At 50.0% G+C, this 25,487-nt stretch overlaps 1 protein-coding gene across 5 annotated transcripts in view; it reads right to left on the bottom strand.

Moving 5' to 3' along the window:
* Positions 1-22,694, bottom strand: part of KCNN3 (potassium calcium-activated channel subfamily N member 3) — a 164,154-nt gene extending 141,460 nt beyond the window's left edge. For 2 of the 5 annotated variants that reach the window (XM_066261980.1, XM_066261981.1), the window contains exon 1: positions 21,423-22,694. In XM_066261980.1, the coding sequence (XP_066118077.1) occupies positions 21,423-22,391 (969 nt within the window). In that variant the 5' untranslated portion in view covers positions 22,392-22,694. Of the gene's footprint in view, positions 1-1,756; positions 1,811-19,225; positions 19,345-20,380; positions 20,529-21,422 lie in introns of those variants that run through there. The other 3 variants (XM_066261983.1, XM_066261984.1, XM_066261982.1) reach the window with 3 other exon arrangements.
* Positions 22,695-25,487: the final 2,793 nt, after the last annotated feature.

Genomic DNA, 25,487 nt, shown 5'->3' with positions numbered 1-25,487 from the left:
TGGGTGACCATTAGGAAGGATCAAGCCAAGGGCAGGATGTGGGTACTTTTGTGCCAAGAGGAGGAGGGTTTTTAATCACTGACCTTATTTATGAGCCAATGAAAATAAAAAGAAGACCAACTTTTAGTCGGTTTTACTTACTTTCTTACACTCTACAGACAGTGTGCTCCCTCACTGTCCACACAAGGACAGACTGCTCCCTGTTCATGGTACACCGCTGCCCTGCTGTCTTTGCAGCCAGTTCCTATAGGGCTGGGTCACATCGCAGGAGAGGAGAGCAAAGGGATACGACATGCAGCGAGGGCAGAGAGAAAGCGCAGCCTCAGAAGCACCACTGCTCTGCATGGCCACAGTTGGGGCAATGTAGGCATTTGGGACTGCCCTTGAGGGCAATTTTGCCCTAACCATCTACTGTACTTACTAAAGGAGGAATGCATGCAAATTAAGTATTTGGCATGGCCCTGGTACTGTTTATTCATCTAGACCAGTGGTTGGCAAACCGCGGCTCGCGAGCCACATGCAGCTCTTTGGCCCCCTGAGTGCAGCTCTTTGGCCAGCTTAGGAGTACCCTAATTAAGTTAATAACAATGTACCTACCTATATAGTTTAAGTTAAAAAAAATCTGGCTTTCAAAAGAAATTTCAATCATTGTACTGTGGATATTTGGCTCTGTTGACTAATGAGTTTGCTGATCACTGATCTAGACCCATCACTGTGTTGTAAGAGTCCACACATCTGTGAGGGAGGGGCAGAGCCAGTGTGAATGTCAGGTCACTGATCCCACCTCCAGGGCTCTTCCCCTCCCCCCCCCAGAGCCTGAACTGGGCCAGATGCCGGCTATAGCCCTGAGCAGAGGTCAGCCAGGCTCCAGGAGGGAGACACTGAGGACCAAGGCTGGGCCAGCCATGCTGACTAACTCCTGAGTACCAAACACACTGCAGTCACCTGCAGTAATGATGTTTTGGAAAGTTCATTCACCTTTAGCTGGTAAAGGTTGTTCATACGAACGGCACTCCCAGAAGACCCCCAGCATTGCCTAATTCTTCAGACACCCTCCTGGTCTCCCACATTCTGCAAATCTGGGACCAGCCTCGCCATTCCAACTGTCTTCCAGGTGTCCGTCTCCTTTATCGGCAGCACAGTCCTGCCTCTCCCCACCCCATCATGGCCAGTCGGTCCCTTTTTCTTGTCCATTAAAAACAGTGGCCCTTTGTTAAGCTAAGAACTTTACACTGTGTTATTTATTCCTCTCTCACAACCATACCCCATGGGCTAAGCATCATGATCCCCGTTTTACACATGCAGGGACCAAGGTCTAGGGAGGTCGGGCAACTTGCCCAACCGCACAGCCTGTCAGCACAGAGCTCTGATGGGAGCTCTAACACGCTGCTGCTATTCCTCCCATATGTTTGAAAATGAGCAGAAGGAGGGTGTATTCTGTCTCCCTCAGGCCTGGCAGAAGGTCGGTGCCGAGCCCGGGGAGTTCCAGAAGGAAGCCCCCCAGCCTCGTGGCTGGTGCTGGCACTATGCCTCCCTGCTCTCTGGGACTGTTGGTGTGTAAGCGCTCACAGCTTCCCACCCTCCCAGCAAGGACTGTTTGTATAGCCAAGCAGTACGGGGATCAGGTCATGATCCCACTTTGACCTTCACACACAACCTGTTTATCCAGGGTGGAGATGTATCAAGCCCAACACATTACCTACCGCCCCCAAGCTCCCCCTCCGCTCCCACATCTTCCCTTCCCTTTGCCCCTCACCTGGTTCAAGCCTTCACTTCTCTAGACCTATTACAATAACTTCTAACCAGCCTCTGTGCTTTGAGCTTCCTCCTATTATAACCCCTCCTCTGCAGTGACCTGACCACACCTCTGCACTGCTTAAAGACAAAAGTACAGACTCCTCAGCCTGGTGTGCAAGGCCCCCTTGAGCAGGAGCCACGTCCATTTCCAGTCTTTTCTTCTCAACACTTCCAGGAAAACCTAGTCCCTTTGTCCCTCCCTGAGAACACCTGGCACTCTTGAACTCTGGACCTCTGCCCAGACTGTCCCTTCAATTTGGAATCCTCTTTTCTTTTTTTTTTTTTTTTTTCAATTTAGAAATTAAATTTAATGGGATGACATTGGTCAAGAAGAGTACATAGGTTTCAGGAAAACATTTCTATAGCATTTGAACTGTTGACTGCGTTGTGTGCCCATCACCCAAAGTCAAATCATTTTCTGTCACCCTATATTTGGCCCTCTTTACTCCCCTTACCCTTCCCCCCTCCCCCTGAACTACTTCACTTTTGTCTGTGTCCATGAGTCTCAGTTTTACATCCCACCTGTGTGTGACATCATATAGTTCTTAGCTTTTTATCCTCCCTGCCTTTTGATTCATGAAACCCCCTTGAAAGCCCAGCCCAACCCCAGTTCCTCTCAGAGACTCTAGACTTGAAAAGTTCCAGACGTGCCCTTAGCGTGATGCTGCACCTCTTCCACATACTTGTCACAGTCTGCCTCATTGCAGAGCCGTGGCAACCTGACCACCCTCTCAACCATGGACTGTCTATCTCTATGCCCCCTGATATTTCTGAGGCCAGGGCCTGGCACAGAACAGGTGTCAGTGAAAGTTTGTCTGTAGAATGTCCTTGGAACTTCAGCACTTGGGTGCAGACCCTTCCCTGATAGCAAGTTCTGTCTTTCCCGGGGGCTAGTCTTGAGCTCAGAACAAATATTACTTCCTGAGGTGGTCACTGGGGAATCCTGGCCCACTCACGCTAGCACAATCTTAGCAATGCCCAGGCTGGCGCACTCAGCCGCCTCTCTCAACCAGAAAGTCTGCCACTCACCCAGCTCTTTCTCCCACTCACCCAGCACAGAAATAATAGCCCTGCATTTTCCTGCAAATTCCATCTTCCCCAAATGGAGGCTTTACCTCCACCTGATCAAGGAAACACAAAATAAGAAAGATGGAGCAGGCCTGGGAACAGCCATGCGGCCTCACAGGGCAGAGGAATCCCTGGGCTTTGCCTCTCCTAAAGTTTCATCCAGTGCCAGGCAGAAAGTCCACCATCCTGCTGCCTCCCTTTTGTCAGCACATCATAGCTGACAAAGCATCTTCCCCACAAAGGCTGCCACTTTGTCCACACCACAGCCTATCAGGAGGGAAACACCACTGTCCCGTTTACAGATGAGACCTGCCAGGATGAAAGACAACGAAGACTGGCAACAAGGAAACACTACTCGGGGTCAGGATTTGAACTCAGGTCTTCTGACTCCTGGTCCAGAGACCTGGATGACACCAGGCGGGGGGGGGGGGGGATAAAGGGATTTAGAATGCACCTGAAGCTGATAGCCAACCTCTTCTGTGTTCTCATTTGTCCTCATAACAAGCCTGTGAGAATGAGTCATCTAAAGCAGGATTTCCCAGCCTCAGTGCTAGTGCTAACGGCATTTGGAGCCTGGTAATTCTTTGTTGTGGGGACTATCCTGTGATTCGTAGAATGTTTAACAGTGCCCCTGAAAACCACCCTTACTAGCAACCAGGGAATGAACTTTTCAAAACACCAGCCTCACTGCTAACTACCTCAGTGTGGAGCTCAGAAGCAGGTCAGCATGGCCAGCCCAGCCTTTGTCCTCAACGCCTCCCTCCGAGAGGCTGGTCAACCTCCACCCAGCATCTACCTACTAGATGCCTGGAACATCCTTCCCCAGTTATGATAACCAAAAATGTCTGCAGACATTGCTAAATGTCTCCCCTGGGGATCAAAATTGCCCTAGCTGAGGCCCCCTGATCAAAGCACAGTTAGATCCCAGGTCTCATGAAAGGTATGAAAGGTTGGGAAGACCTTCCACTGTTCTCACTCCCCCCTCCCCCAGTCAGGCAGGTGCTTCTTTCTCTTCTACTCATTCTGCTCATCAGGCATCCTCACCCCAATACAGGTCAGATGCTGCCTTCTGCACCATCTCCTCCACTCATGGGCAGAACTGCCCACCCACAGGCATTCTCTGCCTTTGCCATGGGAAGGGGAAAGGAAGCAATATTTGCTAAGTGTCGAGTCACTGTTAACATTAATGTCGCTTCACAAAACTCCTGCAAGGCCAGCACCATCACCCCCATTCAGCAGATAGGCAAATGGACTCAAAGATAATAAGATCACAGAGTCCCATAGCCAATCAGGGTCAGGGTCCAGATCTGGACCCAAGTCAGAAGGCCCAGGCTGCCAAAGCGGGGTGGCCTTAGTCAACAGGTCCCAAATGCTCACCCTCCAGGTCCAGGTCCAAGCATCAGACACTGCTGGGCTTGGAAGAAGACCTTAAAAGACATTCCTGTACCTTTGCCCAGCCACAAAGGAAACAGGTGTGAGGGCTCCCTGTATGGTCTGAGAGCCCTGAACTGGTGAACATGGGGCTGGTACCCCCATTGGCTGTCCTCCCTGGCTTCCCACTGTGAGGCCTTGAAGAGGTTTCTCCAACCTCTCTGTGCCACAGCATTAATCCCTCCCCACACCCCTGCAGAGTTGAAGAGCTAGAAAATTCAGAATGTATGTCTTTAGAGTTTTGAATTGTTTCAGTAACTTACCATAAAAGCAGGCTTTCCGGCCATGCTTGGGGAGCTATTGACCATGTATAACTCTTTCTAATCATCAGACTGCTCTGAGGTTGGCCCAGAGCAGGAGATATGATATAACCTTGAAATGTGAACTGACCCAGAAAGACCCAAGCAACTTCCACTGGCCTTTGGAGAATGAGCACCTCTGAGGCTGGAGACCCAGAGAACTTATTTGAATTTTTTTAAAAACGTGGCCAGCGGCCCTGGCTGGTTGGCTCAGCGGTAGAGCGTCGGCCTGGCACACGGGGGACCCAGGTTCGATTCCCGGCCGGGGCACATAGGAGAGGCACCCATTTGCTTCTCCACCCCCCCTTCCTCTCTGTCTCTCTCGTCCCCTCCCACAGCCGGGGCTCCATTGGAGCAGGGATGGCCCGGGCGCTGGGGATGGCTCCTTGGCCTCTGCCCCAGGCGCTGAAGTGGCTCTGGTCGGAGGGGCAGAGTGTCGCCCCCTGGTAGGCAGAGCGTCGCCCCTGGTGGGCGTGCCGGGTGGATCCCTGTTGGGCGCATGCGGGAGTCTGTCTGACTGTCTCTCCCCATTTCCAGCTTCAGAGAAATACAAAGAAAAAATAAATAAATAAATAATAAAAAAATAAAAATAAAAACGTGGCCAGCTACGCCATGACAGTCCTCTGGAAAGGGAAGGGGACCATCCCTCGGGGCACAAGGGCCCATGAAGAAGCTTTCCATTTCCCAGGCCTCTGGCCTCCCAAGATCTCTGGGCATGCACTATCCACATATTGAAACTGACTCCCCTCACACCAGGCAAGTCCAAGCCCAAACTCCACTTTCTCCTCAAAACTGCTTCTCCCACAGCCTTCTCCATCCCAATTAACTCCATTCTTGCTTTGGCTTGGGCCAAAATCTTGGCCTCATCCTTGACTTCCCCTTTCTCTCCCTACCTCCCCACCATCACCACATCCCTACATCCAATTTGTCAGAAGTGCCTTCTTCTGAATATTCCAAGGATCCAACCACTGCTCACCATCTCACTGCTCCCACCTGTAAATTTTATGAACTCTAACAGATCAGGTACTTTTAGTGAAGATTTATTCTCCAATGGAAATGTCCTGTGTGGTACACACCACACTTTAGAGGCTTCGTACGAAAAATGGCATGTAAGCTATCTCAATTAGTTTTACACTAATTACATGTTGAAGTGGTAATATTTGCCCTAGTTTGGGTTAAACAAAAAATATTCACATTAATTTCACATTTCTCCTTTCTACTTTCTTTAATATGACTACTGGGCAACTTAAAATGCCAAATGCAGCTCACATTCTATTTCTATCGCACAGTGCTGTCCAGACCTTGCCAGACATAGTCCTGACTCAGTGCCTTCACATCGCCATTTTCTCTTCCCCTAGATGCCTGCTCCAACCCCACCACCACCACCACACACACACACACCTTTCCTCAAACGTTACCTCCTCAGGGAGGCCTTCCCTGAACACTTGTTTAAAGTCACTGATCTTTCCTCCAAACTCCCTTCCCTCCCATTCCAGCTTTATTTTTCATCATAGCCTTTACCACCATCTAACATAATATATAATTAACTTACATACTTTATTGTCAGTTTTACCTACAAAAATGTTAAGTTCCCGGAGGCCAAGGATTTCTATCTTTTGTGGGAGTTTTCTACTGTATCTGTGGTGCCTAGAACAGCCCTCATACATAACAGGTGTTCAGTAACCAGTTGTTGAATGAACAAAGTGATCTATTTCCTGCCTGGGCTCCCTGCATAGCTAGAAATTTCTCAAAAGCAGGGCCAGGTTGTTGAGCGGCAGGCTGACCTGTCACCAGGATCACTGGGGAAACAGAGGCAGCTTAGCTGAGTCATCCCAAGAAACGGCAAAGGCAATTACCAGGGTCCTTGAATTGTCACTGTGTACCCCCCCCCTGCTGCCTTGGCTCCTCTCTCCCCCCCCCCAGGAAAGCTACCCCCATAGCCGTGCATACTCTGGGGTGGGGGGAGGTACAGTTCCTTTTCTTCCCATCGATTTTTATTCTCCCAGTGAGAAGACAAATCTGTCTCCCCTCGCCAAAAGGACCTGAGCCACACTCCTTACATTATAGTAATTAAATCCCTGCTGATAGGAGGGTTCAGGAGCTGACAGGCCTCAGGCCAAGGGCTGGCCTGCAGGGAGGAGGCAGCAGGCAGGGAAGCTGGCCAGAAAGGCTGTTTCCTGACAATGAGAAAATCCCCTCACACAACCCCTTTGCAGGTTTCACTCACAACCCCCAGCCCACCCCTGGGAAATGTGCCCATTTAACAACAAAGTGCTACTTCAGCTCAGGGTATCTATCACAGCCCCCCCCCCCCCCGTGCACTCCTGAATTCCAGGTGATCCTCACGACTCTCCCATGAGATGGCCAGTGGAGGAATTACCATCATCTTAACCTCACTCTTCCCCATGTTCTGATAACAAAACAGAAGCCAGAAACCATGTTTCCCCACTTCTAGTCCATGGCCTTTCTCATCACCGCAATCGTTACTCAACATGGCCCAAATCGGTGCTCAACATGGGCCCAAAACTACATCAAAGCTTTATATACAGTGGAGTCTCATTTAATCCTCACAATGGCTCCAAGAGAGGGTTATGATTAACACCCAAGAAAACAGAATTCAAGCATTGAAGCAACTTATCCAAAGCCACACAGGCAGCAAACCCAGATCTGCTGTGTTAAAACCTGTTCTCCTAACACCAGGCTATATCACACGTGTATAAGAGGCAGAGGTGGTAGGAAACAGATATGAGGGGGGGCTGAAAAGAATTGAAGGCGACATGGACCTGCTGGGAGTCAAGGGCAGAGGGACAGGCAGAAGGAACAGGAGGCTGACTCGGGTTTGTGGGTTGAATTCAGGCCTCAGGAGTGTGGTTCCTTCTTCCATAAAACTCATCATAACTGTCATACTTGGTCAACATCTACCCCCCCACACCAGCATGTGAGCTCCATGTCTTGCTCACTGTTGAACCCCAGAGCCAACTAAAACACCTGACACCTGTTGAGAAACAGAGGTGGATGTGGGGCTGGAGGAGGTCCTGGGATAGACATGGGAAGAGACTAGCAGAGGAGAGGGGGACAGTAAGGCACCAGAGTTTGCATGAAACTCAACTAGGGACAGGAGTGCAGGCCATGTGGTCAGGGAGCTCAATCTAGCCTTCTGGGTATGGAGTTGACAGAGTTAAACAATGAGAAAATTAATGGTGAAAACAGTCAGCATTCACCAAGGCCTTTACCATGAGCTCAGCGCCGTGTCTTGTCTTGTTTGCTCTCCAGGACACACATCCCCATGAGGGTGAAACCATCGTCATCCTAGTCACCAATCTGGAGACTGAGGCTCATGGAGCTCAATTTTCTCATCTAGACTGCACAGCCAGGAAGCCGCAGAGCTGGGACAGCAACAACAAGCATGCGCCATTGACTGCTCAGCTGACCCCTTTAGAACCCACGGAAGACCTCAGGGTTCAGTCCTCTGTCGATGTACCCACGGCTCCAAGAGGGTCAACAATCTTCTGCATTTAAACTGGCAGAGCTCCCTCCAGAGCTCGAATTGTCCACTGAGGCTCTGGGTGAGGCTGGCAGGGCAGTGAGGGTGGCACAGTAAAGGGGGTTGGGTAGGCCATGGTAGGGAGAGCTTCAAGAGAACAAGAACAGCCTTTGGGCTCAAAACAGCCCAGGTTAGGAGGTAATCTGCAAAAACATGTTTGTTACACAGGGCACGGAGCTTTGAGGATGCTTCTGATTCAAACCCCAACTATCTCCTGGCTGTGAGACCCAGAGCACGTGAAAGGGAGATCGCTGGGAGAATTCAATGAGATGAGATGTGTGAAAGCACAGAGAAGGCCTTAATAATGTTCATATTCTTCTCCTCCCCTATCTACCCCTCTTTCCAGTCCTGAATAAGATTCAGTGTAGCCTTAGAGTCATTTTTATGGAAAGGAAAAGAAGTTTCTGCTTTATGAGAGTGGCAAATTCTCCCGAGCTGCTGGGCACAGAAGTGCTATAGATGATCCCTTCCACCAGCAAGGAAACCCTCATCATTCCACCTCCATCCTGGACTTGTTCTCGGTTCAAATCAACTTCATTTGAATTCTAGGGGATTTTTCCATAGCTGGCACACAGCATGGACCCAGTCTGACATCCTGTGCCAAAATGTCCTCCCAACAGGCCCAGCACCATTACTCTCCCAGGAGCAGGGGAATGCCAGGTCCAGCCTGGAGGAGGAGGAGCAAGGAACCATGGGTCCAACTATGCGGGACCTTGTATGATCCCATGGCCACTGAGCTCTTGGAAAAAGCCATCAGGGTAAAGCCTGTCATGGGCCAGCATGGACCAGAGAGACCCGGGGCTCTGTGGGTGCCTCAGTAAATCCTCCACCTCCCCCTCAGCAGAAAGAAGGAGAACCCCACTTTCCTGATAAAAAGGCTACTGCTCAAGGCCACAAAGCTAAATAGTGCACAGCCAGGATTTGAACCCAGGTCTGTGTTGAAAGCCTGAGGTCTTTTAGGAAGAATCAGTGTTGAGGACAGACTCCTATAGCTGACTTGAGTCCTCAAGGGCTCAGATCTTTTCCTTCCTGGGATGTAGAATATGACCTGCCACCAACCATGTGTTCAGTGGAACTAAAACCTGGAATTTCTGGATTCCAGCAGCACCCTTGCCACTTACAATGCTGAGTGGTTTTACACAAGTCGCATAACTCCTCTGGGCCTTGGGGTCCTGTAAAGAGGAGAATGGTTCCTGTCCTGCCTTCCTCCCGGAGGCAGAAGGTGGATACAGGGGCCCTGCCTACTTAGGCTGGCACATCTTGTGGGCCTGTCGAGTTTGGCCGTTCAGGGAAGTATGATGCCATACCAGGCCGGATATGCAACCAGTTCCCCCCAGAGGAGGCCTCCCCTGGGTCATCCCACCAACGCCATCCAGCTCTGAGCTCCTCTAGAGGCAGTACAACAACCCAGAGCAACACACCCCAAGTCCTCATCTTGGAGGATGGTACCATCACCTGTTGGCGGCTCCGGGCACTCCCACATGTGGGAGCTATTCAGGGACTGACTGAGCAAGCCAACATCCTACCCAATGGAAGCCAGAAAAAAAGAGAAAATGGCTTAGCCCCAATTTGTTAAAATCAGAAATCTTCTTAAAAAGAAGAAAAGGTTTTGCATAAATCCTTGCTGGAGGAACCCTGTGAGGGTACAGGCAGGTGCCAACTCAGCGGAGGCGCGAGGAAGAACTGCTGTTTGCTGGCAGTCTGGGATATGCCAGCCACCAGGCTGGCCACTAGCCCAACCATTATCACGTTTAATTCTCACCAGACTTGTGAATGCCACTGTCTCCATTTATAAATGGGAAACTGAGGCTCAGAGAGGTAGAGACAGTCCCCTGACTGGGCCAGGGTTAGCCCCCAGTGTAGTCTCTTCCTCCAGCAGATCACCTGCCTCAAGCTAAGCACCAAACAACAGCTCCTGTAGATGCCAACAGCAGAATGGTGCCCGTGAGCTCTCAGGCAGGCGCAGCCCATGTAGCCCCTGTGGAGTGTCCTATAAGGCAGCTTTCCTGTTCGTTTGACACTGAGCACCATGACTGTCCTTTAAGAAAAATGCCCAACAAACTGACTCAAAAATAACAGATGCCAATTCGCATGTTATTTCACACATCATTTGTATGTTGTTCATTTAGTGTCACCAAGCCTCTGCTCAGAATACAAATCTGGTTACCTTCTGACCAGGCCTTGTGGAAAAAAAATAGCCTCCACACAAGGCCAGCCCTGATCCCCTGACATGCTCCTCCCCCACCCTGAGTGCCAGGCCGGAGAGTTTCCACCTGCCACAGCAGGAGGGGGAGAAAGAGCCTGGATTCAAAAGCCCCCACAACATTTTGAATCCAAGAAGGTGCCCTTTTGCAAGTCTTGAAGGAGAATGTGTGTTCTCTTAAAGACACCAGAAAGTCCTAGCATTTCTTTCCCTCCCTGGTCTGTCCCAGGACTGCCTCCTGGTGGCACTCTTCCATTGTCCCCTGCTCCCAGACTCTGCCTGGTCATTGTATGTTCCCTGATCATCCTCAAGGTCTTGCCGCCTCTGGCCCTGCTTCATGGGCTTATTTCTGTCCTCCCTCCTCCTGTCCCATTCCCATGTCCACACCCAATGAGCAGTGCCCAGGCTACAGATCGCTGACTCTGAGTGTAAAATAACTGGGTCCCATGAGGTTAGACGGCTCCAGAAGCGCAGGCCAGATGGCCCCACCTTACAGGGCATACCCTGCCTCCATTTCAATGTGCTGACTCACCTATCCGAACCTATCCAGTAACATGACCGGGTGCCTTGCCACTCAAGATGAAGCCATTTGATTTTATGAAAAACAGGACATATTCTACATGTGCTGACCTTTTCCAAAGCCCAGAGGGGTGACCTGTGCATTCATGCCCCTCAATGGTCCTTGAGGTAGCTATGGTTTAGCAGAAGTATCTCCAGGGTTCCCCTGAGGCCATTTATCCGGCCCCCGCCGCACTTCCAGAAGGGGCACCTCTTTCATTGGTGGTCAGTGAGAGGAGCACTGTATGTGGCGGCCCTCCAACGGTCTGAGGGACAGTGAACTGGCCCCCTGTGTAAAAAGTTTGCGGACCCCTGGTCTGACCTGTGGTGGTGCAGTGGATAAAGCGTTGACCTGGAATGCTGAGGTCACCGGTTCAAAACTCTGGGCTTGCCTGGTCAAGGCACATATGGGAGTTTTGATGCTTCCTGCTCTTCCCCCCTTTCTTTCTTTCTCTCTCTCTCTCCTCTCTAAAATGAATAAATAAATAAATAAAATTAAAAGTTTGCGGACCCCTGTAAGCACTTGTCTCATAAAAGCAACAGCTGGCAGACATCAAGAGTCACTGTGTGCCCAGCTCTGTGCCGGGCACTATGCCTCAGGCAGGCGCATGATTCTTTCTGAATACCTGGGAAACAGGCTTCAAACTCAGTAAACTCCCTGAGGACCCATCACTGGTATGCCACCAGCCCAGAGTTCAAGCCCTCAACCACCACAGCAGGCCAGCTGCACCAACGAAGATTTCCTCTCAGAGAATAGCATCAGGTCTCCTGATTATAGATATCAATTAGCTATTGCCCTGGCCAGTTGGCTGAGCAGTAGAGTGTGTCAGCCTGGCGTGTGGATGTCCTAGGTTTGATTCCCAGTCAGAACACACAGAAGAAATAACCATCTGCTTCTCTATCCCTCCCCCTACCTCTTCTCTCTCTCTCTCTCTTCTCCTCCCTCAGTCATGGCTTGGTTGGAGCAACTTGGCCTCAAGTGCTGAGGATGGCTCTATGGCCTCACCTCTTGGCTGCCAAGCAATGGAGCAATAGCCCCAGATGGGCAGAGCATCACCACATGGGGGCTTGCGGGTGGATCCCAGTCGGGGCATATGCGGGAGTCTGTCTCTCTGACTCCCCACTTGATCACTTTAAAAAAAACCAACTAGCTATTAAATCACCCTGTGTCCTCACCCTGGGCATGAGGGTTGTACTCCCTGCTCAGAAACTTGCTAGATGAGACCAGCCCAAACAACCTTCCCAGGCTCCTCTTTCCTCCCATCCTGCCACTCACACCACATGACAGGAATGGCGCAGGTCCATGTCCTACCCACTTTGGCCCCTACTCAGGCTTCCCAATGTTCTCAAACTCAGGCCCCGGCTCATGCCCCTGCCATCTTGGTCTGTCTAACCCTTCAGAGGCCGCCCTGCCTCCTACAGGGAGCCTCCCTGATGTTCCAAATTACGCTCCTCCTTCAGTGCTTCCAACACCACCACCAGAAACCACAGCCCACCCTGAGCGGACGGTTCCCAGGTACAGGCCTGACTCCTCTCCAGAACTTCAGTTTGAGGACTAGGGCTGCTGTCTCTGCAATGGAGCATGACAAATACCTGCTCAGTGGAGTCAGAAGGCTTTGGAGCAGGAAGGGAGTTCAGCACCAGAGTCTGGCCTCATTTTCAAAGTTAGAGAAACAAAGGCCCAGAGAGGAGGGACTTGACACAGCAAGAGATGGAAGCACCTCCTCAGAGCTCCTTCAAAGCAGAGACAGGTTTTTCTTTAACACTAAACTGCCAGTGACAGAGCTAAACAAAGCCTCATGCCAGGCAAGTGGGAAACTGGGACTCAAAGATAAAGAAGAAAATTCTAGAACCAGGGACGGAGAAGCCCTTGGAGATTCTCTCACTCAAATCCTAGCAGAGGTCCATAGTGGGGGTTGGAACAGGGAGGCAAGCCCTGTACTGGAGACTTGAGCTCTGGTTCTAGAGCCATCTTTCCTGAGATGGGCACCTGGAATAAGTGACTCAACCCTTTTGTGACTCCATTTTCTCATCTGTAAAATACTGCGGATTGTATTGACTTCCAAGGCCATGGTGGGGTCCTGAGGAGCCACAGCATGAAAATATCTTGTGGGGCCCTGGCTGGTTTGCCCAGTGGATAGAGCGTCAGTCTGACATGCAGACATCCTGGGTTCAATCCCCGGTCAGGGCACACATGAGAAGCAACCATCTGCTTTTTTTCCCTCCCTCTCCCCCTTTCAGCATCGGCCCCAGACAGGGGTTGCTGGGTAGATCCTGGTCAGGGTACATGTGGGAGTCTGTCTCACTATCTACTCTCCTCTCACTTAAAAAAAAATTTTTTTTAAAGAATAAGTAAACAAGCATCATCTGACCTCAGCGTATTCCGTACCTCTCACTAAGTGGCCCTCAGCCCTGTCACTAGAAGCAGCCAGCCTTGGTTAATAGCTTGGCCTCTCCTGGGCACTCCAAGCCCAGAACAAGTAGCAGGCATATACAGATTGCTTTGTAGTTCATGCCGGTGACCCTGGGAAGAACACAGGCAGCAGCTGACCTTGGCCTGCACCTTCCTAGAGGTCTTGGAGCCAGCACATCCAGTGAACATCTTCAGACCACATCAAAGCATCATCACCCAACCACCTCCACAAGCAACACACTCAAAAGGCATCAGAGTCCCGCTGAAGTAAGTCCTGTTCTGTGGGGTGGGCCCCTGCACAGCTGATCCTCCATCATGGTCAGAGGTTGGTGGTCAGTGGTCACAGCCAGTCCCTGCAGATGGCTAGCCTGGGGGTGAATAATTCCCATTGACATGCCAACAGCAACCAAGTTCTACTACAAGAGGAGGGTGTACACAGCCCACTTGGCATGGGGCACTCCTCAAGTGTCCAGCTTAAATGATTAGAGAGGCGGTGCCACTGGACCCTACAGAACACCTACTACATTAGGTCACTCTACCAAACCTGTGAGATGTAGCATACAAAGAAACAAACACAGGAAGGCTGCCAAAATGAGGAGACAAAGAAACATGTCACAAATGAAAGAACAGAACAAAATTTCAGAAAAACAACTAAACAAAATGGAGACAATCTACTAGATGCAGGGTTCACAACACTGGTTATAAGGATGTTCAATAAACTTAAGGAGAACCTCAACAGAAATGAAGGATAAACTAACTGAAATGAAGAACAATTTACCCGGAACCAATAGTAGAGTAGATGAAGCGATTTGGCATATAAAGAAGCAAAAAATATCCAATCACAATAGCAAAAAGAAAAAAGAATCCAAAAAAATGAGGATAGTGTCAGGACCCTCCGGAACAACTTCAAGTGTACCAACGTTTGCATCATGGGAGCACCAGAAGAAAAGAGCAAGAAATTAAAAACCTATTTGAAAAAAAATGACAGAAAACTTTCCTAACTTGATGAAGGAAATAGACATACAAATCCAGGAAATGCAGAGTCCCAAACGAGATGGACCTAAAGAGGCCCACACAAAGACACATCATAATTAAAATGCAAAATGTCAAAGACAAAGAGAGAATCTTAAAGGCAGCAAAAGCAAAGCAGTTAGTTACCTACAAGAAAGCTGCCATAAGATTATCAGCTGACTTCTCAACAGAAACTTCACAAGCCAGAAGGGATTGGCAAAAAATATTCAAAGTGAAGAAAAGCAAGAACCTACAACCAAGATTATTCTACTCAGCAAAGCTACCATTTAGAATTGAAGGACAGATAAAGAGCTTCTCAGACAAGAAGAAGCTAAAGGAGTCCAGCACCACCAAGCCAGTCTTATATGAAATGCTGAAGGATCTTCTTTATTAAGAAGGAGGAAGATGATGTACTGTAGAATTGTACCCCTGAAAATTACATCATTTTATTTACCAGTATCACTCCAATAAATGCAATAAAAAAATAAATTTGAAAAAGGAAAAAAATTTTTAAATAAACAATAAATACATATCTACCAACAATTGAATCTTAAAAATAAAATAAACAAAATGGGAGAGAGTTGAGGAATGAGTAGAAAAGCTGAAGGAATTAAGAAGTTCAAATTGGTTGCTACAGAATAGTCATGGGGATGTAAAGTACAGCATAGGAAATATGATCAATAATATTCTTTTGATTCTATATTTAACTTTTTCTCTTTTTTAGCAAAAAAGAGAGAGACAGGAAGAGAGAGAGATGAGAAGCATCAGCTTGTAGCTGCAGCACTTCGGTTATTCATTGCTTCTCATATATGCCTTGCAAGGGGGGGGGGTACAAACTGAGCCAGTGACACCCTTGCTCAAGCCAGTGACCATGGGCTCATGTGTATGACCCAACGCTCAAGCCCAGCAACCTGATGCTCAAGCTGGATGAGCCAGCACTCAAGCCAGGGACTTCGGAGTTTCAAACCTAGGACCTCAAGTATCCCAGGTCAATGCTCTAGCCACTGCACCACCATCTGTCAGGCTACAAGCAATAATATTCTAAATAACTACATATGGTGTCAGATGGGTGTGAGATTTATTGGGATGATCACTTAGTTATATAATGTCTAATCACTGGGGTGTACACCTGAAACTAATATAATAATGTATGTCAACTGTAATTGAAAAATAAAAATGATTTCAAAATGAAAAAAAAAAACACAAAAAAGCGATGAGCAATTTAGCCAGCAACAGCAGGCAAGGAAGAAGGCCTAGACTTGTAAGTCAAATAGCCTGGGTTCTTACACTAGTGCGGTCACCCAATAGTCGCATCAGCTTGACCCAGTGACTTTACAAAGGGGTCTTGACCACCACCTACTTCCAGAACTCTCAAGCGTAAAGCTGATCCAGGGCTTGGAAAATGGTCTCTGCCTTCCCCTCTTGTCACACAGCAGCCCTCACGGCCCGATGCAGAGCAGCAGTCCCTGCCCCCAGCCCGCCTTTCCTCTTTCCTCCGCGGAGCTCCTGGAGGTGGAATGACAGGGTGGGGGAGGGGCACCTAAAAACCCATTAGCCTCCTCCGGACTTCCCTCACAGAAAAAAAGGCAAGAGAACTTCCCTCCCCGCAGCTCCTGACAACAGCATGGTCTTAGAATTCCCCACCTTCATTATTTAAAGAGAAATAGGTGACTTTCTGCTTTTTCCCTTCCTCCCTTTGGGGTTTTGAAAGAAAGAAGAAAAACAGCTACGAATGAACAAGCTGGTCTGGCTGCCACTGAGTTGAGTAAGGCGGGATTTCATCTATATACTGTCGCCCTCCCACAACCCCTTCTCTCATTCTTTCTCACACACTCTCACATTTTCTCCTCCAAATGTGCTTTACAAATAACTGCAACAAAACCAAATCTTTCTGTTCTGATTTTACATTTTTCCATCCGGGCCTCAGCTTCACTACAGATCTTACTCAAATTTTGTTTCATTTGGCTTTTCTTTACCTTATGTTATTTAGAGCAGATCTTTGGACCATAGCCTCACAAGAAGGCTCATTGAGGGAAATAAAAGGCCATCGCCAGCTTTCTAATTAGCCTGCACAGCAAACAGATGCCCCAGCGATGATGCAGTGCCCAAGCAGGGTGTCACTGCTGTGGGAAAGGGAAGTCCATGAGTATTATGAAGTCTGTCCCCTGGACAATTATAAATAGTGTGATGACATGCAAAGGAGAAGCATATATAAAAGTTAGCCGTCCCTTCTGTGGGTTACAAACAGTTGACTCATTGCAGATTGTCCACAAGGTTATAAATAAAGTCAACACCACCCTGGGTAGGAGATGGGCCTCATTTTTACCTTGCCAGAGCCACATTGCCCTCCTTGAGCCAAGACACTCAGTGTGACCTGTGAAGATAAAACGTATTCCTAGGGAGGGGCCCTTGGTGCCTGGCTCTCCAGCTCCTCCCTGTCGCCAATGGCTTACAAAGAGTCTCCTGCCTTCTACAACCCTATACTGCATGCAGGTCATCCCACAGGGAGGGTCCATGAAAAGGGTCTGGCCTATTCCTACTTTCCAAACACATCTGACACCACAGATTCAAGTGCCCTGGGCATCTTCTTCCAAATGTCAAGACAGTCCTGACAGTCACCCACTTAACCCCCAGTGGCTCCTACATCTGACAGGAGGTGAGGCCACTCACACAGCTAACCCCAGCTGCTGCTCTGCATCTCTGCAGAGAAGACCTCCATGACCAGGAGAGTAGGGATCAGAGGACCAGGGATCCTACTCCATCATTCAGGCTAGAAGCTGGATGGACTCACTGACCTCTGTGGGTTGGCCCAAAGGGATCCCATCCGTCTTTTAAAAGTGAATGGCTGGGGACCATGGTCCCTTGTGCACGCCTTTTCAGGGCAGCTTCCCACAAGGAGGGCTGAAGATGGAGGAGTAACTAGTGATGAAAAAGAAAGCCATGCGTGGGATAGACAGTAAAGCCAGGTGGACTATCATACCAGCTCCTCTGCCCATGGCCTGGGTGACCCCAGCAACAAGGCCAGGGGGAAGAGCCAGCAGAGCAGAAGGGCAGGAAGTTAGTGAAGCAGTCAGGGGTGGGCACAGGGCAGGAGAACCCACTCTGCCCAGGAAGCAAAACTCAAATGGATTGTGAGGCCAGGGGTGGGCAAGTGGTTTGAGGTTGTACAAAACTGGAAACAGAGAGCCACCTGCTACACCAGCATTTCCCAGCCTCCCCTGAGATGACTCAACAGCCTGAGGTCCCTGAGACACAAGGTACCACCTGTGACTGGCCAGCTGGACAGATTGAAAGAGGTACCAGCTCAGCAACCAGAAGGATGGCAGGGTGGGATCCAGGAGTCCACTACCTGGGGAGGACAGGGAGGGCAAGCTGGGCCTCATCCAGCCCCAACTATTTCTTGATCCGGTAGAGAGAACATAGCAGGCAGTGTAAGGCAACAAATTGGGTGTGCCTCAAACCAACTCTGGGAGAAAGTAAAGCACTAATGTGGCAGAGACAATGTCACTAAGATTTCTCAACAGGCTCTCTAGGTCTGGCCATGTCAATGATGTCTAAGTTCCGAGGGTAAATTCGCCTATTAAAAATTAAAAAACAAACCTGGAGCCCTCCTTCAGCTTAGGGGCAGTCCAGAACCATTAAGAGCCTGTTTGGGCCATCTCTGATACTTTTCTGCAGTGTGGCCTCATGGCCCTGGGTATAAAATGGATAACTCTCCTGTTACCTGAGCCCCACCTCAGCCCATCTTCCTTCCTGTCATCACCTACAGCTTGTGAAGGGGGAGCCAGGAGGCAGAGGCTCCCCAGTTTCTTACCTCCTCTCACTGGCTCCCTTTTGCATTAACTCTGAATATGCTCAGGGACATGCCATGTTTGTCTCAAAAGAGCAAGTCCTCATGGTGAATTCCTCCTCCAGTAACAGATATCAGTCAAAGACAGGCAAACAGGAAGTCCACAGCTCCAAGAAAAAAAGCAGAGAACTTCAGAAAGCAGCAGCTTAGTTTTCAATCATGGGGGGGGGGGGGTTTGTCCCTCTCCCTAGGGGCCTTTGAATGGAACCGCCACCGTCAGTGCAGAATTACCCAATCTGACTGGGGTGCCTGAGGTCAACCTGTCCATCCTCCTGTTTCCAGACACACAAAGTTCTCCAACAAACAAAAACAAAACACTATCCATCCCACCTCTGGTCTGATAACAATTTTGAGTTCCTCCAGTTGGTGGTTCTTCAGTCTCACTCAAATCCTCTTGTCAGAATACAGTTAGCTTTCTCCATAAAGTGAACAGACAGTCACCTCCCCTACAACAGACCTATGTGGGGAAACAGTTTCCAGTGAGACCTATCTCCTTCTCAGAACTTCTCCCTCTAAGACATAACTTCTCACTTCACTGACAAGTCTTAGTCCCCAATCTATTAAGGCCCCAGAGTAAGATAACAGGAAAAGACATTTCTTTTCCTCTCATCAGCATTATCATTATTAATAAGAATAACAGTGGACTCATTTATCAAGCCGGCACTGTGCTAAGCACCTCACATTTAGTCTAATTCACTTCTCCCTACTTGACAGCTGAGGAGACAGGTTTGCAGAAGCTACATGGCTTGTCCAAGATCACACAACTGGGAGTGACAGTGCTAGGATTCAAACTTTAGTCTGATTCTTTAAAATGATCCTATTTGCCTCCAGGAGAGGGGAGAGGTGGCTACCTTACCCGTTCCTGGGCCCACGGGGCCTGACACAGGAGACAGAGTACTTGTTTCATAATGACTCAACCTATGGATGGATAGACGGAAGGGTTGATGAGCAGGTAAGCAGGTTAAAGTGAGCCCTGTTGATCATAACCAGTACCAACCCCAAGGTGCACAGGAAGTGGCCACCTCACCAGCTGAGGCAAAAAGTACCTTACCGGTTGCTGTCCCCTGTGTGGCTTCCATCAGCCAGAGGGTCAGCGATTTAGAAATGGTTGAAGCCTGGCCCCTCGGATCGCTTCATCCTTCCTTCACACCAGAGTCTGCTTTCTCTGACTCTGGGGAAGCCCCTCTCCCTGAACATTGCATCAGCCTGGCACCTGCTCCCAGCCCTTTCCTGCCCAGCAGCAACCCTCCCATTGCATTAAGACAAATGTGCACAGACCCATCACACTGGGAGCTGTCTCTAGGAAGAGCTCTGACCACAGGGGTCATTGAAAGAGGAGGTGCTTTTTTACCCCTTCCCTTCACCCCCAGACTTTGGGCCTTCATAGTTTCCCGGCAGGGGTTCTGGTCCTCAGAGGGTGACTAAAGGGAGCCAGGGCTGGCTCAGAGTGGCTGCCAAGCCTGCCGAGGGTGGAAGCCCCCTCTCTCTGAATGCCCAGAGGGAGAGGCGGTTCTGAGAAGGCAGTGAGCAGAAGGACCTGCAGACTCATAGGCTCATTACAGAGAATGACTAAGTGAGCTGCAAATCCAGGGGAAACCCCACTCACTTCTGCTCACGGAGGGGCTCAAATCCTTGAGCTATTTAGACGAAGGCAACTGCTAGGAGCTGCTCAGCTGAGCAGTCCCCCTCTGAGCAGCCAGGTTCCTGGGGAAACCCTCCACCTGGAAGTCTTGGCACTGACCAGGAGGTCGTCAGACAGGTCTGCCCCAGCCATTTCAGAAAGGCCAAGCCCGCCCCTCCCCTGTTAGAGCTCAAGGCAGGGAATGGGGGAAATCCGATCAGCACTTCCCAGGTTTTAGCGGCTGGATTTCAACAAGAATGTGACAGTCTCGCAGCAGCTGTGCCCAGCCTGAAACAAGCTCTATTTGAAACCTCCAACAGCTGAACCCCTCCCAGCTACAGGCGGCCAGCCCAGCCACCCCCTGCCCAAAATGACAAATAAGTCATTTTGGAGAAATGCAAGCAACATTTGCAACATTTGCATTTGGAGAAATGCAAGCAACAATAAGGAGGCACACACCCACAAACACACATACACCAACAAATTGGGGGTGAGGAGTATATGGGGGAAATTCACTTGTCCCACGACTCCCCAAGTCTTCAAGCCTTCGAGCCCACAGCAGGCAGAGCATAAACAGAAACCCACCTTTCTCAATCACCACTGTCTTGGAGGACGCGATTTCCAAGCACCCTCTGGGAGGGAGCCCCGTCCTCCCTCTGGGGCTGGACTGAGAGGTTGGAGCGACGAGGCCAGCTTCCCCACTAAAGCCGGTGCTGCCGGTCTCCATTGGCGCGCACTCACACACTCGCACACACACTCAGCCTTATTTATCCCGAGAGAAGGAGCTGGGGTGGGAGGGGAGAACCCGGGCTGAGCCTGGGAGCAGGCTCTCTGGACAGGGAAGCCCTGTCATCCCATCCGAAGGAGAGGCACTACCCCCACCAAGGCTGGTGCCAAGGTGGCGCCCATCTGCTCTGCCCAGGAACACCTGTAGCCATTTTTAATCAAGGGATGTTTATGAGGCAGCAGCAGGTTTACTCTGAGTCCTCTTTCCTGAGGAAAAGGACCACTGATTTCCTCTGCCTAAATTTTTACCCAAGGTACCCAGGAGACTCACGGCAAGGGTGCTTTTTGATTTTGCCCTAAGTCTCTCAGGGACAAGGAAACAGAAACTTGGGAAGAGAGGGAGCAGACAGAGAGAAGGGACTGGCATGGAATCCCCACCCCCACTCAGACATTTATTTCTTTTTTATCCTTGGGGAAAATGGAGTGGAGCAAGGAGGGGAGGAGAGAAGGGAAGTCACAGGAACTGGCAAGCACATCAAGGCAGAGTGTAATTAATCGGTGCGTTAAGCTGCTGGGTTATGCTTTAGTATGGGTGAGCCAGGAGAAAAAATGATTTCTCAGAAGGGATTCTTTAATCCTCCCTAACACAGAGTCTGCAAATTAGACACAGTGTATGGGGATGTCCCCTCACCCAGAAAGGGAGGAATGAATTTTCCCATGATTAAGAAGGAAAACCATGGGAAGTTAGAGTGTTCAATATAATTGAGCAACCGTTTCTCACCACCACCACCACCTCTCTCCCCAATCTCTCTCTCTCACTCTCCCTCTCTCAATCTCTCTCTCCTCTTGCTACCTATATATTCCTTTTGTTCAAGGTATAAAGAGAAACCACAGCCCCTACCTTTGAGTACAAACCCCAAGAGAGCTCGGTCTCTATCACCATAACAACAATTCCAAACATCCCAAAAATCAGAGCATAGTCACTCAGTCGCTTTCTCTTTTCAAACAGGGCCCTCCTGTGTCCCAGCTTATAGCCAATGTTTTGGTTTTTCCGCTTGTTGGCTTTGGGAAAGGTGGTGCTGCTGGGGGTGGTGCCGGCATGCTGGTGGTTGTGGGTGGCATTGGGGTGATGGAGCAGGGTCTGGTGGGCATGGTTGTCCTCCCGGGAGGAGATGACGATCTCTGGGGGGTTGCTGGGGCTGAAGAGCTGGAGGGGTTGGCCCTCAGGCTCAGCCTCGATGAGGTTCCTTCGGGAGGCGCTGAGGCGGCTTAGGGGTTTCATGACCCCACCACTGTACTTGCAGGAGCTCATGGCGATCTCTGTGAAGGGGTTGCTGTCCCGCCGGTGCACCAGGGGGCTGGCCTGCCGGTGCCGGCCGCCCCCACCAGGCCCACTTGTGGCTGTGGAACTTGGAGAGTGGCCAAGCAAGTGGTCATTGAGATTGAGCTGGCTGCCTTGCCTGGAGGAAGGGTGGAGGATGGCGGTGGAGTTGGACAAAGGGGGGGCCCTGAAAGCGGTGGGAGAGGAGTGTAGCAAGCTGGGGTGGACCGGCTGGCTCTGGAGTTGGGTAAGCTGAGACAAGGGATGCGGTGGCTGCTGCTGTTGCTGCTGCTGCTGCTGCTGCTGCTGCTGCTGCTGCTGCTGCTGTTGCTGCTGCTGCTGCTGTTGCTGCTGCTGCTGATGCTGCAGAGGCTGAGGCTGCAGTGGGGGTCTGGGGGTCTGCTGGGGGGCTGCTGGTGGTGCTGGCGGCTGCTGCTGCTGCCGCTGCTGCTGCTGCTGCTGCTCATCCCCAGAGGATGGACAGGGGCACTTGGGGTCTTCATCCAGGTCTCCCACCCCCGAGTCATGGAAGTGCCCAGAAGTGTCCATCTTGGGGCCTGGCTGGATTCCCTGCAGCACAACCCCCCACCCCAAAGCCACCCTTGCTCCAGAGATGTCCTCAAAGAGAGTCAGGCATCCAAGCTCCCCACCAGAGTATCCTGGCTCCAGTCCTCTCTCTGTGGCTTGCTCCGGCTCTCCGGGGCTGCTTGGAGTCCAAACGCTGACAAGTCAAGAATGCATTGTACTAGGCAGGAAGCAAGGGCAGAAAGGGGGCTTAGAGAAAGGAGAAGTGGGGGAAAAGAGCTCTGTTTCAGGACGTGGTCCTCTAGGAGCGTGCGAGGCCAGGCTCAGCTTCACTCCTCGCTGGCTCAATAGCTTTGCTCTCCTCCTCCTGCCACTGTTATATTGTAGGCCCAACCCACTTATTAGCAGCTGGTCTCATTGGCTTGGCTTAACTCTCCCACCACCTCCTAACTCCGCCCCCCAATTGGCTCCTCCCCAGAGGAGGGGCCTGCCGCCCTCAGCTTTCAGCCCCGCAGCCGCAAAGGGCGGGCTGGGAACTGTAGTTTCCGCTTGCTATAGGGGAGCTGAGCAGCAGCCCCTTTCTTCCGACAGGTAGAAACTGGGAGCCCACAAAAAAGGCAGTGGGGAGGAGGAGCAGAGGACCTCCGAAGGAGGGAAGCTGTGCACCCTGATGCGAGGGCAGGAAGCCGAGAAAACAAAGTTATTAATGACCAGGGTCTGCAGTAGGTTGTCTCACACGTATTATCCAATTATATCCAACAAACACCCACAAAGGTGAACATTATGTTCTTATTTTACATATTGAGTAGCAACTACAAGATCATAGAAGCAGAAGGGATCCATGTCCTCCTGACTTCAGGTGGATGGGTTCACCTATTGAACGCTTGCAATATGTGTGCAGGCGCCTCTCTGTTATTTCTAACCCTCACATCAGCCCTGTGAAAATGTCATCCTTCTCCCTTTACAGAAAAAAACTTTAAAAACAGAAATCGTTCAAGTACTGACAGGTAAGTTACCAGATGTCACCCAGCTTGTGATTTAGGGTGCTGAGACTTGAATCCAGGTCAGTCGGACCCACACCTCCTATCTCCCAGGATGCTTTCCCTCTAGGATACTCAGCACAAGGTGGTTGCTCCATAAATGTTGCTCAAATGATGGGTGGGAAAGAGTCAGAGAGAAACTGAAGAGGAGAAACTAGCCTCCCCAAAGCAGGATGTGTAAAGTGGACCATGGCCCCAGCTGGTCATGGAGTCACTAGAGGGTCGGTCTGGCAGGAAGACTGAAGACCCCTATGGTCACTCCCCACCTGATCTGCCCCATGAGGCTCTGAGAGTCAGAGTTGGGAACAGCTGCTGGCTTCTCAGGTTCAGAACCATCATCAAGTATTTATTAAGCTCCCACTGTGTACAAAGGGAGTTCAAAAGAGATGTGACCAATGCTGAATTCATTTCCATTTCTATCTACAGCAGTCCTGTTTCCCCATCACCCCTGGGCCTCTGTCCAGCTGCTCCCTGGAAGGGGAAGAGGAAAAGTAGGAGAGTCAAGCATACACACACACTGATACATGCATGCAGGTGAACACATGGGCATAGGTGTGCACACACTGGCCCTCAAACATGCGTTGGCCCATCCATACACATGTACATGCACACACACGCGCACACTCATTGAACTTCTAAAACAGCTTTCTTGAATAATGAGCAGCAAGTGGCCAGGTCAGAAAGAGGCAGAGTTCCCACCAAATCAGCTCATAGTACCCTCTGTGTACTATTTCTCACCTATTCAAGCTTCTATCAGCCCTGATCATCAAGAGGTAAATATTATCTATAATATAAGGATAAACTCAGAACCCTGAATAATTGCAATTACACATAATAATCTTGATTATTGTAATTGTTACCAATGACATAATCATTCCTTCTTCTCCCTCTTCCCTCACCACAAGTCAGAGCACTGGGGTGCTGACATAATCCTGAGGTCCCCTATATTTTCCAAAGGCAAGGCAGGCCCTCCAATACACATACACACACACACACACACACACGCACGCACACACACTCCAGAATGCCCTGGCTTTCCTCCCCTTCCCTTTGGTCTTGGTTTCCCGCCCTCCATTCCCAAACACAGTCACCTGTTTGATTCAAGGCTCCAAATCATATACTTAGGCTCCCTGTTGTTAGTAGCAGACTTGTGCTATTAGTATTGGTTCTGAGAGCCAGTACAACAATTAGGCTGTGACACACTCCAGGCCTGGACATTTCTGTGCCCACTCCACCACCATAACCTGCCTCTGCCTCTGCCGCTGGTGGTCTTGATGGGCCAGCCTCTGCTTCCATTTCTTCTGGCTATGCCAGCTGGATCCTAATGTTAAAGTAAATCCTGCTATCCTTGATGAGGATGAGAAACACCTGGGGGCAGGGAGAGAGGGACCAAACTATGCTGGAGCCAAAGAACAACTGGAGATTCATCTGGAAATGGACTGGAGCCTGACAGCTAATACCACTGAAGCAGCTCATGCCCCTCGACACAGTTGCCCCATTGAAATGGGAAGAGAACAATGTCATGTTTAGAACTTGAACTCTAGAGTCACAATGCCCAAGTTAGAGCACCTCTCTGCCACACAATGGCTGTGTCTTCCCTGCTTCTCACCAGCACAACCTTTGCCACTTGCTTAACCTCTCAGGATTTTAACTTCCTTAGCTCCACCAAGGTAGCAAGCACTTTGTCACTGTAAAGTGCCTAATTGGTTAGTAAATCAACTTGAAGTCACTCAGCTACAGAGCCTGATCAGGTTGGGTTTTCCATCCTGCCCTACAGATGTATCACTCTCAAGCCTCTGCCCACCATTGCTACAGGTCTAATCCTTACTTTTGGAAAGCTCCCAATACTCCCCCTGGCCCACAGCTAAAACCATGTCTTCAAAACCACCCATGAGTTGGAGTTATTACCCATTTCATAGATGAGTAAACTGAGACATTAAACAGATTAAATTACTTGCCCACAGGTACTACTAACTAGTAACCAGTGGCATAGTAGGAATCAAACCCAGATCTCTCTGACCCCCAAGCCCAAGCATTTTTCTGAAATGTAAATCAATAGGATTCAATCTTACTGGTATTT

Source organism: Saccopteryx bilineata, chromosome 2, assembly GCF_036850765.1.
Source record: "Saccopteryx bilineata isolate mSacBil1 chromosome 2, mSacBil1_pri_phased_curated, whole genome shotgun sequence".
Taxonomy (NCBI): Eukaryota; Metazoa; Chordata; class Mammalia; order Chiroptera; family Emballonuridae; genus Saccopteryx; species Saccopteryx bilineata.
This window is presented reverse-complemented; position numbering and strand designations above follow the sequence as displayed.